The 13457-nt window shown below is 42.3% G+C and overlaps 1 protein-coding gene across 2 annotated transcripts in view; it reads right to left on the reverse strand.

The window, feature by feature from the left end:
- Positions 1–9393: 9393 nt before the first annotated feature.
- The window catches only part of FERMT1 (FERM domain containing kindlin 1), a 36677-nt gene continuing 32613 nt past the window's right edge, over positions 9394–13457 (reverse strand). For both annotated transcript variants that reach the window (XM_072736357.1, XM_026012295.2), the window contains exons 14-15: positions 13139–13280; positions 9394–11725 (exon numbers count right to left, since the gene is read on the reverse strand). In XM_072736357.1, the coding sequence (XP_072592458.1) occupies positions 11552–11725; positions 13139–13280 (316 nt within the window). In that variant the 3' untranslated portion in view covers positions 9394–11551. The remainder of the gene's footprint in view (positions 11726–13138; positions 13281–13457) is intronic.

Genomic DNA, 13457 nt, shown 5'->3' on the forward strand with positions numbered 1-13457 from the left:
GATGTAATATATAAAGGAATTGGGGAAGAGAGAAGGGCTGGTCTTGGGGAAGGATTGCTTCATTTGCATGGAAGCCTAGGGATGAGATGGAGTTGGCATGCAAAGGGCCATGGAAATAATGTTCCAGGGAATAGCATGGGCAAAGATTTGAACCCAGGAAAGAGCCGGCTGTATATGAATCACAGAAAGCACACCTTTGTGGTTGGAGGATAGTGGGAGAGGGGAGAGGTGGGCAGGGATGTGATTATGCAATGAGGTTGTGTTAAAGGTCCCTCTAGTTGCTTTATCTATTGTAGGCAAGAGCAAAGCTAGAGAGCTACATTAGGAGGGTGTTGAAAGTGTTCATGGGGGAGGAAATGATGCTGATTCAAGAGTGATGACAGTGAAAATGGAGATAATTGTTCACATTTGAAATATGTTGTGAAAGTGGAATCCACAAGATTTGTTAATGGATTGGAAATGAGGTGTGGTTGGCTGAATAATGGGCCCCCAGTGATACACATATCTCAATTCCTGGAACCTGTATATGTTACTATATTTGGCAAAAGGAATTTGCATATGAGATTAAGTAAGGATCTTGTGATGGGAAGATTATCCTGGATAATCTGGATAGACCCTGAGTGGAATCACAGGTATCTTTATAAGATGGAGGCAGAAGGAGAGTTACTACAGAGAAGAAGGTCATGTGGAGACTGAAGATGCTATGCTACTGGCTTTGAAGATGGAGGAAGAGGTCTAGAATGCAAGGAATGCAGCCGTGGAAGCTGGAAAGGCAAGGAAATGGATGGTCCCCAATCCTTCCTGAGGGAGTATGGCCCTCCTGGCACTTTGTATTTGACTCAAGGAAACTGATTTCAGAATTCTCACCTCCAGAGCTCAGAATAAATGCGTTTGTCATCAATATTTTTATTGTGGTACAATATACATAACAACATGTATTATTTTAAGCACTCCCTAGGTGTACCATTCAGTGGCATTAAATACATTTGTAATGTTGTACAACCATCACTGTTATCTATGCTTGAAACATTTTCTTCATCACAACAAAAACTCTACCCATTAAATAATAACTTCCTTCCCCGCCCCAACTCCTGGTAACCTTGTTTCTATTTTCTGTCTCTATGTTTGTCTATTCTAGATTCTTCCTATCAGTGGAATTGCATGATATTTATCCTATGTTGGGCTTATTTCACTAGGCATGATGTTTAATGCCAATGTCCATCATACATAAAAATTTCATTCCTCTTTATGGCTGAATAATATTGTATGTTGTTTTAAGCTGCCAAATTTGTGGTGATTTGTTATAGCAGCCATAGGAAACTAATACATGAGGGAATAGAGAAAAGGTCTCAAGGACAATCCCTAGGCTCTTGGACCTGAAGACTATTTACTGGGAAAAGAGAAGTCTAAAAAAGCAACAGATTTAGGGGAGGAAAATTAGACTCTGTCTTGGTCATATTAAGTTTGAGATGTCTGTTAGACCTACAAAGAGATGCTGAGGGAGATAACTGGACATCCAACTGTGTCATTGTGGGAAGAGGTCAGAGCCAGAGAGTTACATTTGGGAGGCATTATCATACAGATGGTACTTAAAGCCAGCAGACTGACTGAGGCTACCTAGGACAAAGGTGTAGAGAGGGAAGACAAGAGGACCAAGCCAACATTTGAAGGTAGAGCAGAGCGAAGAGGAATCGGCCTCGTAGGCTGAGAAGGAGCAGCCAGGGAGGTGGGAATAAAATTTGGAATCATGGAAGTTGAGAGAGAACAATGTTTCATTAAGGAGGGCACAGCCAGCCAAGTTTTAACAGACTGAGTAATGGTGGACATTTATGACCTGGGCAAGAGTAGAGTTTAGGGAGGGGAGGGACAGAAGCCAAAGAGCAATGAGTTAAGGGCATGAGAAAATATGTATTAGCCTTCTTAACTATTTGGAGAGCTTTTGCTGTGAGCAGGAGCAGAAAAATGGGGCAAAGTAGAGTTCAAACCTTTTATAAGGTGGGAAATATTGTTGTAGTTGTCTATGGCTACCCAATAAGTATCCCTAAAACTTAGTGCCTTAAAGCAATGGTTATTCTATTCCATGATTTTTGAGGGTCAGGAATGTGTCACAGAGGGGCTGGATGATTCTTTTGATCCATATAGCACTGACTGGTGGTCAGTATTCACTGGTAGTATTCAGCTGTTAAATGGGCTGGTTTTGAGGCTTCAAGATGGTTTGACTCATGGGTCTGGCACCTGGGTAAGGCTGACTAGAGGGCTGGGCTCTGCTGAGACTGTCAACTGGAGTGCCTAATTGTGGCCTCCCTAATATGGTGGCCTCAGGGCTCCAAAAGGGAGTATCCTGTGAACAAAACAGAAGCTACATGGCCTTTGTGCCCTACAGTTAGAAGTCACATAGCATTATTTTTGCTGTCCTCTATTGGTCAATCCAGCCACAAGCCTACTCAGGTTTAAGGGATGGGGACATAAATCCCATCTCTTGATGGTAAGATATCCAGAGAATTTGTAGCTATGTTTAAAAACCCGCATAAACAGGGAACATGTTTACAGTCTGGATAGGAATGTACCAGGAGATGGGGAGAGGTGAATGATGCCAAAGAGAGGAGAAAAACTGCAGGAATCAAATCCTTTGGCGGTCATGAAGGGATACTACGCAGAAGGCTAGGGATTGGGCATTTTTCCACCTAGGGCAGAAGGGAAGAATGACATCATGAGAAGATGAAGCTCTTCCCATCTGGTGACATCACTGTGCTCAGTAACTTACAGGTCATTATGCTACAAATCATCAGCTGATGGTAGGTGTTGAGGCAGGTTGAGAAGAAAAGAAGGTACAAAAATAGTAATTTCAGAGACTTGGAATATTAAGTATTTTTTTGAAAAGCAAATTTTAACAGTGATTGGCTTTTTGTCATCACCAAAAACAGTATAGATTTTAAGTACATGATTATAAATCCTTAATAATATATTAGTAACAAAATTGCCTTTTTGGTTATTATTAATTATGCCAAGTGTTTATGGAATCTATTTGAGATTATCTAAATTCTAGGAAGTTGCTGACCAATTCTTTTAGATGGGAGCCACATAATATTATATTTCCATTTTGTTGCTGGAGGAACTAGCATTAATTTCATAAAGTAAGTCTGGGAAAGAACCCAAGATTATAACTCTGAGATCATTTCATTTTTTAGGAGAGCTGAGAACATGGAAAATACTTGTTTATTTTACTTGAAGGGGATATTTGAATCATCAACTCCTGAGAATGACTTAAAAAAATTATCTGGCAAGGGTTGGTCTTGAGCAAAGTTAGGTAGTAGATCATGTCCTTTTGCAAATGATGCTTTCAGGTGTTGAAATCTGTAATTCTTGTTCTGGAATTGCTTTGAGAATAAGTTTTTTCACACACACAAAACAATCACCAGGGCTACTTTTGTTTGTTAAGTTGTTCATCAAAATATTTTATTAGTCACAATCTCATAGCTCACTTTATTTAGTCTTGGGTAGTTCCAAAAATTGAACCCCTTATGAAAGTACTGAAGATCTGTCAACAGTAAGGACATCCCAAATAAGGCAAACTAGGCTTTGCTGAGAATTTCCAAAGGGGAGTTCTGAGGATGTTTAGAACAGCACCATTGCAAAGGTCCACACACATACTTCATAGAATTACACTGTGTCAGGAGAGATGGAGATCTTAGGGTCACTCAAACCAAACTTACTATCTGTGCCCACTGATTTCCCCTCTCTCCAGTATCCTTTATATTTATTTACTGGTTGGATTTCCATCCACTGTAGGTCAGGTTTGACTCTCTTCTCTGTTACTCTACAAATTCATTTCTTTACTCTTCACCACAATCCGGAATATATTCAGCGGCAGGTTACAGAAAACTCACTTAATAGTGGCTTACATGCATCTGTTTATTCTTCTATAACAAAGAATCCAGAATTAGGCAGCTATTGGTAAACAAACTTCTTCTGTTTTTAGGCTCTCTCATCTTTAGTGTATTTCCTTTATCCTCAAGCTTGTTGCCTTCTGGTTGCAAGATGACTGCTGTACCTCCAGACTTCGTATCCAGACATTCAAGGCAGGTGGAATGGGGAAGGTGAAGGTGAAGCCAGCTGCATCTCCCTTCTCTCAGGGTAGAAAAAGCTTCCCCAGAAATCTCCACAACATTCTCTCCCTTAGACCTCATTGGTTAGAACTGGTCACATAGCCACCTCTATCTGCACAGGAAACTGAGAAGTTTGGGAATAGGATTGTCACAACTGGTGTAGACCATTAAGATCTGTCACTGGGAAAAACAAAACAAAACAAAACAAAAACCCAAAAAATCCGTCACTGGGGCTGGACATATTGGCTCAGCCCAAATCAGGTTATGTTAGGAAAGAAGAAATTGTGTTGGTAGGTAAATAATAGCATTGGCCACAATTGCAGTGTGCTGATTTTACTTCCGAAATGGCTCTCAGTTCTCCCTACCTCACTTTCCACTGGCTTAGCTCTGGTCCTCAGTCTTTTAATTTGGCTCTTGGAGGCAAGCTCTGAACTGACCCATCAACTTCCAGCCCATTCTCCATCAGCTGCCAGACTAACACTTCTAAAATGCAAGTCTGATCATGGCACCCCAAGGATAAGAACTTTCACTGGCTCTCTCTACTAATGGCCCTTCTTTCAAGCTTGACTTTATTCCTGTCTTTCTCCCCACTCTTACTCATCCTTCAAGACCAAGTCTAAATGTCCCTTTCTCTGGGAAATCCTTCCTTCATTGCTCTTGACTAACAAAAACTACTACTCTCTCCTTTTTGTTCTCATAAATCTTTTTAACATATCAAGAATAATGCCTGTTATATAATATTACAGAATTATTTGCTCAGATGTCTGTCTCTTGCTGGATTATATTACCCTTAGCAGCTAGTGTAATACCTAGCACATAGTAAGTATGTGCTAGGCAGAAGGAGCTACTTGTTTTCTAATATCTCCTTATGGCAGAAGGAGCTACCTGTTTCCTAATACCTCTTCTCACCCTCTTTATCAGTAAAGGAACTCTAATTTTTAGTTGAGCCTATGGTAACTTTGAATAAGGACCAAATATTTCGATCTCCCTTATAGTTATTTGAAGCCATGTGACATAGTGCCTAGAGCCAAAGCAGCCATATTGGATCATGAGATGACTTTGTGAATAGAAGCTGTGCTTAGTGGATAGAAAAGATAAAAGAGTGTGGGTCTTGACGTGGTATATAATGCTTTATTGGCCTAGGCCTGCTTTTGGAGTTTCAGGTGGAAGAGAGAAAAACCTCTGTTGTTTGAGCCACTATTATTTTCAATTTTCCATCATTAGTAGCTAAGCAATTTTAACAGGTAGAAATATATGTACATGTATAAGTTACATAATATAATATGTAAATAGTACACAAATACACAATAAATGTAATAAATTATATCAACTATATGGCTTATATAATACAAAAAATATTTATGTGTGTGATTGCGTGTATATGTGTGTTTAACTGAACTGGTTGAAACACTGTTGGCTGGAACCTAGCATGGCTTGACAACTGTAGGTCCATAGGTTACATTAGGTTCTCGGATATATTAGATATGCATTCATATATTTTAAGATCTGTGAATACTAGGCAGGGCGTACCTTCCAAACCCCTGTGGCCTCATATCTGACTGAGTATGCCTGTGCACACTACCTACCCCAAGTGCATTAGCATTTTGCAGCCCCTTGTCCTAGAATGAACTTTGCTAAGCTTATAAGGAATGGATTATTCAACAGCTTCTTGCTGAGTATTTGGCTGCCCATTTGCTCTTCTGATGTCTACCTGATTCAAAGAACCATTTATAAAGGGAGGAAAAGGTCAGAATAAAAACATTTCACTCAGCCTCTAAAAACAGAGTTCAGTCCCTAAGGGAAAGTTGCCTCTCTCTGATGGAATTGGCACTAATCACTTACATGCAATGGCAGGACCAAGGCCAATCATTTGTGGGGTTGGGGGTGGATGGGGTTGTCTCCGGTCATGGGTTGGTGTTTCCTCTGCTGGGAAGAAGGCAGAACTCTCCCACCCTCCTGAATGCCACCTCTGACCCAGATGTGCAGTCAGATGTCATATTGGGCAAGTGGGCCATCCCACATCTTGGGATCCGAAGGTTATTTAGTAGAAATTTTCACGATTTTGACATTCGAAATCTGGTATAATGTAAATGAAGGAAAAAAATGTCTATGGAGTTTTGTAGGCCTTACCCAAATACGTTGGGGGTGGTGGTGGAAATCACCTCGGGGGGTTATCAGAAATAAAGACAATCTAGGGCTTTTTTAAAAACAATTTTATTTATTTATTCATGAGAGACACAGAGAGAGAGGCAGAGACATGGGCAGAGGGAGAAGCAGGCTCCCTGTGGGGAACCTGATGCGGGACTCCATCCCAGGACCCTGGGATCATGACCTGAGCCGAATGCAGATGCTCAATCTCTGAGGCACCCAGGTGCCTCAATCTAGGGCTCTCGACCCAAGGGGCCTTGCCACTCACATGGGATTATCAAGAGCAGTGGTATAGAGCACAGCTTAGGTCAGAAGGTCTGGGTTCAAATCCTTGCTTCCCACACTCTAGCTCGGTGACCTTGACAAGTTGCTTGACCTCTCTGTGCACAATAGATCTGCTGTGTGCTAGAGCTGTCTCATCCCTGTCAGAGGGCTGGGTATTTGGATATCTTCCCAATTGTGTTCACTGATGCCATGCTGACTATGGTGGGAGTTTTTAGACCAGGGAAACTGGCAAATCCAGTCTCCGCCTGCTAACCCTTATACCCACAGAGTATGAAACATTTGCCAGCAACCACATCACATTTCCTAATTTTTACGGTGAGGCTGACAACACCTATCTCTCCCAGAGGCTGAATTGAAAGGACTTATGGGAAGCACAAGTGATAGCCCTAATACATGTTGGCATTCTAAGCTCTATTATTTTTGAGGATATTCTTTGGTCAGGGGCAGAAGCAAGATTTGACTTAATCTGGGACACCTGAGTGGCTCAGCAGTTGAACGTCTGTCTGCCTTTGGCTCAGGGCATAATCCCGCGGTTCCAGGATTGGGCCCCGCATCAGGCTCCCTGCATGGGGCCTGCTTCTCCCTCTCTGTGTGTGTGTCTCTCATGAATGAATAAATCAAATCTTAAAAAAAAAATTTAACTTGCTCTAACATTGGTTGGCACTACCATTTAACCTCCTGGTATCTGTTTTGCCCCTGGGGCTTATTTGACTGTCATGACAGCCTGTCAACCTGCTCTGAAATTTGAGTTATAGAACTATGTGTTCGGACTTAGAAAATGGGCCAGTATTGACAGAGTGATGCCAGAGTTTTGGAAGAAAGGCATGGCATGATGCACAGGAGTCGGGGATGTACCTCAACCTGTGGGGGAAAATGGATCACAACCAAAGAATGCTGGAGTGCAATGGGCTCTAGGAAATCATGCAATCCAAACCCTTGTTTTACATACAGGAGACCTACAACTCTCAGATGGAGGCTTGGGATTTCCTCTGCTATTGTTCCAGTTTCCTCCCCCCCCCCTTTTTTTAAAGATTTTATTTATTTGAGAGAGAGAGCACACCTGCAGTTTCCTTTTTGACCAGGCTGATGCAATCACTGTCTTGAAGAGGTATCTGCATCCCCCTGTTCACTGCAGCGTTATTCACAATAGCCAAGATATGGAAACAACCTATTAATGGGTACATGGATAGAGATAAAATATATGGGCAGCCCGGATGGCGCAGCGGTTTAGCGCTGACTGCAGTCCGGGGTGTGATCCTGGAGACCCGGGATCGAGTCCGTCGGGTTCCCGGCATGGAGCCTGCTTCTCCCTCTGCCTGTGTCGCTGCCTCTCTCTCTCTCTCTCTCTCTCTCTCTCTGTCTCACTAAATAAAATCTTAAAAAAAAGGATACAGGGATCCCTGGGTGGCGCAGTGGTTTGGCGCCTGCCTTTGGCTCAGGGCACGATCCTGGAGACCGGGATCGAATCCCACATCAGGCTCCCGGTGCATGGAGCCTGCTTCTCCCTCTGCCTGTGTCTCTGTCTCTCTCTCTCTCTCTCTGTGACTATCATAAATAAATAAAAAAATTAAAAAAAAAAGGATACAAATATATATGTGTATGTATATAGTGGAATATTATTCAGCCATAAAGACGGAAATCCTGCCATTTGCAACCACATGGATGGACCTTGAGGGCATTATGCTAAGCGAAATAAGTCAGGCAGAAAAAGACAAATACTGTATATTCTCACTTATATGTGGAATCTAAAAGAAACAAGCTGGGGCACCTGGGTGACTCAGTGGTTGAGGGTCTGTCTTTGGCTCAGGGTGTGATCCTGGGGTTCTGGGCTCGAGTCCCACATTGGGCTCCCCATGGGGAACCTGCTTCTCCCTCTGCCTATGTCGCTGCCTCTCTCTGTCTCTCATGAATAAATAAAATCTTAAAAAAAGAAAAGAAACAAACTCCTAGAAATAGATTGATGGTTGCCAGATGTTGGGGATGGAGGATGAAGGAAATAGGTGAAAGTGGGGGAAAAAAAGAGAAAGAAAATGTTTTAAAAGAAGAGGCATGATATTCCACATCAGAAGTTTTAAGCTGCCTTTGGGCAGAATAATCATGGCCCCATACTTTGCATTCAGCCAGCACTTAAATAGCTCCTTTTTTTTTTCTCAGTAAATATCTCATGAATTAATTTTCATGAATATAGAATGACTTAATTGATATCATATTAAGATACAAAAACAAAAGCCAGTATACGAGATGGTATAAAGGCTGGAAAGACAAAGTCCGAAATGCCAAAAATGTGTGTCTTTGGATAGTGTTAGTAAGACAAAGCTGGCTTTGAATTCTGGTTTTGCTTACTGGTGGTGTGACCTAGAGCAAGTGCTTCACCAGCTATCTGATTCTGTTTCCTCCTTTGTGAAATGAGAAGACAAGCCATTCCTGTCCTCCAATGGGTTGATGTGAGACTTGTATGAAGGGACATCTATAAACTGCACATCACTGCCTGTTATGGACTATCTACCACTAAATCAAAGAACTGTCCTGGATATTCATCCATCAGATCAGAGGCCCTCTGATGCTCCTCCACCTCTGGATATTTCTTTGTTCTCTGGTGCTTTTTCCAAAAGGTACTGGGAAAAAAGAGCTTATGATGTCAGGAGTCTAGGGATACCTTCAATGGGAAAGGAATTAAAGTGAATGGTTAAGTGAGGTTTCTAGGTCAACCTCACTGGAAAGAATGAGCTCAAATCTTGGAATTGTGAGGAAAAGTATGGATTAAGCCTGAAAGTTGCATTCCTTTTTCATGGGGGAGAAAATATTCACCTTTTTTCAGAGACAGCAGAGTGGAGATGACACCACCAGACCATACTCAAATCTATATAAAGCATTTAATTAAAAAAGTCCTATAAAATAATAATAAATGCAGATTTCCCCATCTAGTGTAGTTAAGAAAGCATAGGAGGCTGAAAGACACACATTAATTTAAAATTTCATCATAGGAAGTCACATGACCTTTTGCATCCAATATAAAAAAAGTCCTCAAGTTGCTCTTTGGAATAGCAGCGTTTAAGGTTTTTCTTGACACACTTGTTTATTCCTTTGGGATGTGGCAGTGTAGTCATAGGAGAAATGTTCCCCGGAAAGTTTGGTTTAAAACTCCTTTGAATGTTTTCATGGCAACGTCAGACAACCATGAAAAGCTAAGAGGGTCACACTGGAGGTCTAACTTTGGTAAATGATGCAGAGCTGTACTTGGTAGGAGATAGGTAAAATGTGACATCAAGGGGCATTATTTTGTTGTAGGGTATGACATACTCATAAAGACCTGACTTAGGTTCTAAAAATCATGGAGCCCAAGACTACACAGAAATGACCAACACCAAGTTGAACAGTATGCTCAGCACTAGTTTCCATACAAAACATTTCAAACTAAGTTCTTTATGATGTGGACCAGATTTTCCAAGGGCCTGAGTTGCCTCCAAGCTTTAAAAGAGGCCTTGGAAGCTCACCTTGGTGCCTGGGGGGTTTTCACGAACATTTACCTCAAAGGAGAGTCTGAAAGAGGAATAACAGCTTCCAGCTCAGGGCCTGGGGTTCCCTAGACAAGGCTGTCCTAATGTGGCTCCTGGAGCTGTGAAGATCTCTCTTCTCAAATGTCTTTGTTGGAAAATATAGAAACAGATGATGAATGGGGGCATCTGAGCTCTGGCCAGGCCCCCAGAGCTTTTGTATCCTAAAGGATTTCAAAATGGAGATGGAGCCTCTGCTTTACCCTGGTAACCCAAGTCCTTTCTGTGACAGCAGAACGTTTATAAAAACATAATTAAATGCCATCTGATATTTCCCTCTACCCCCCATATCGCTTCTTTCCTTCTCAAATCCCACTCCTCCCAAAGCTGACAAACTAAAGCAGAAAATGACAGGTGAGATGGCAATTAACTGGCTCATGCTCATGTCTTGAGGTAGAGATGACAGAGCAAAAAAAAAAAAAAAGCAGAGAAAACAGAAGTCTATTACTGGCTCCTGATTTGCAAAATGTAGACAGAAGTCAGTAGGGGAAACTGTTAGCCCTTGCACTTGGTGGTCTTTGAGAATGAGCTTGTTCTTCTCTTCCTGACCAGCTGGGATAGAGACCCCATGGTAAGCCTGGAGATGTGGGGAGGATGGTTTTTATAAACAGAGAGAACTGGACCCATCTTCTGGAGCCCCAGCTCAGAAGACAAGCAGCTGAGACATGCAGCTGGGTGAGGAATGGATTTCCCTGTACCTCTGTCACCTGTGTCATCAAGAAAGACTTTAAAGGTGGGTGACGGATCCCCAGGAATGGACTAGGAGGACTTGCAGTGGCAGAAGTGACCCAAGGGGACAAATGTCCAAGACCAGATGGGTCAGTAGTCACTTCTGCAGAAGTCACTGTGAGTTGATGACATTGAAAGCCACTGCTCTGACCCTTTGTCACCAGCTAGTACCAGTAACTCCATCTTTCCCCTCCCTACCCCCAGGGAAAAAGTATATATGTGGAGACTCCCTCTGCATGTTTATAAGATGGGAGCTAAAAGTGGTTCTGCTAGGAAAGACAAATTACTTTTTATACCTGAGTTGTAGAATAAGATATATCCTTGGTTACATGTGCTTTTGACCTTTCTATCTTTTGCTGATTTAGCAACGAAGCAGAAAAACACACTGGTAACTTCTAGCCATATCCTTGTGGGTTCTGAAGTCATAGAACTATAGCCACATGCTGGGCCATGGTGTAATCTTTGAGTACTAGCCTGTCTCCTACACGTGTTTTACAGAAAAGGCAACTGAGGCCCCTTCCACCACTGGTAGGACAGGGTAAAGAGAGGAAGAGGATATGCTAGGCAGTCTGTTTTGAAATGAGATGAGGATCTTCATCTGAGTGACCAGTGGTGAGCACATGTTGTCCATCAGTCTGCAGCCTACACACTGTGTGAGCCAAGGATGCCATCTGTCCAGGGAGGACCACATTTGGCTCACCCTCTGCGTGTGGGCAGGTCTGCTTTGCTTCATTCCTGCCCACCAGTTAGCTTGTGGAACAGGTCCTCGTCGAGTGTCTCATTCTGGTCCTTAGACCGAGTGGACAAGAAAATGTAGCCACCAATGTATTCGTGCACAATTTTGCAATCTGCACTCAGGCAGGTGAACGCAATGGAGACATTCTGGTCAAATTCAATTGCCACCTGCAAGAGGAAGGCACAGGTAAACTCACACTCTGGCAAGGAAAATGGGGAAAAAACTGCCCTGTTATGGCCCCAGAGCTGAGGACTGCGTAGGTGGCTTACAGATGATCTCCCTCTGCTGCCCCCCCCCCCCAACAAAATCCACAAGAAACCCAACCCAATCACCATTTCCATTAAACGCTTACAGAAAACAAGTCTTTGCTCCCTGCGCCCTCTTGTGGTGTTAACTTTGCTGCACACCTAGCAAAACATTCTAACTCCCAACACACAGAGATACTTTTGGCTGCTCTTGTTTAGATGTAGGAACTTCCTAAGCATTTCCTCTCTTAAGGGGCAGGGTGCTTCACAGACTTTTTCATGGAGAATAAAAGGTTTAGTCATAAACTCTAAACACTAGAAGAAACAGATTTCAGGGGTTCTCAACCTTGGTTGCCCATTGGAATCACCTATGGTCCTTTAAAAATTGCTGCCAAGGCTCCCACTTCCCGAGACTGGGATTTTACTAGTCTAGTGTGTGGCCAGTGCAGTGGTGTATGAAAGCTCCCCAAGTGGTCCTAATACGCAACAAGGTTTTAAGGCCACTGCCATAGAGGTCACCTGATCTCAAGCTTCTATTCTATAGATGAGTGCCCACATGGTTAACAGCTCTGCCGAGAGGAATCCATGGTTCTTTAAAAAAAGGTAAGTCTCTTACCATCCCTCTAGGGTAGATGGCTTTCTACTGGAAAAATGAGAAAAAAAAAGGAGGCAAGGTTCTATACCAGCAACATTGGAATGTTTTAAATCAGCTGGATGCTAAGATGCCTCTGACTTGATCTAGAGTTTCCCATGCTATAGCCTTGGCTTGAACTTAGCCCCTAGGGTTCAACTGATGGGAGGCAGAGGTTTTGGGGGTTCCTTAGCTAAGGAGGCAAGGCTTTTCTCAGTCATCCCTGATCATATCACTTGCTTCTCTTACCCAGTTTTTCTCTTTGGGGACTGGAATGTTCTCCAGGTGGGCGGTTGAGCTGTTGAGTCCTCAACTAGTTAGACCTCTTGGCAGCCAGTCAGATGAAGCTTTTTTTTGATTCATTTTGGATGACAGTCCCATCTCACATAATTTCTGCTAAGTAATTACTAGCCTATGTCTTACATAATCCCATGGTGAGTTGAAGGAAACGAATCAAACTGCTCACCAATTTTAGAGTATGTAGAGTCTATATGGAGACTAAGCCAACTTGTGGTGTTAATTCAAAACCATTTGGCCTATACCTGTTAGTAAATTATCCAGAACTGCATGTGATTATTTTAGCAGACAAATACCACATGCTTGTGGTTTCTGAGTTCTAAATACACGAACAGAGTAATCTACAATTCTGATGGAACACACATTTATAGCCTCAACACTGAAGATGCCAAAAACTTTCACTGTACCTGCCGGATTTCCCAGTTTACGTTCCACTGTTTCATATTTGTGAATCTCCAAGTTGTAATTGGAATCCCAGTGGTTGCATCAATTCTAATCAACCTATTATATGAAACTCCCAGAATATCATCTTTCTTACTTCCTTTAAATCTACAAAAAAATTAATATGAATTAAAAGAAGCAACTGCTTCCTATAATATGATTTTCATTCATACACTACTTTTTTTAAAGATTTATTTATTTATTTATTCATGAGAGATAGAAAGAGAGAGAGGCAGAGATATAGGCAGATGGAGAAGCAGGCTCCAGCAGGGAGCCAGATGCAGG

This window comes from Vulpes vulpes, chromosome 14, assembly GCF_048418805.1.
Source record: "Vulpes vulpes isolate BD-2025 chromosome 14, VulVul3, whole genome shotgun sequence".
NCBI lineage: Eukaryota > Metazoa > Chordata > Mammalia > Carnivora > Canidae > Vulpes > Vulpes vulpes.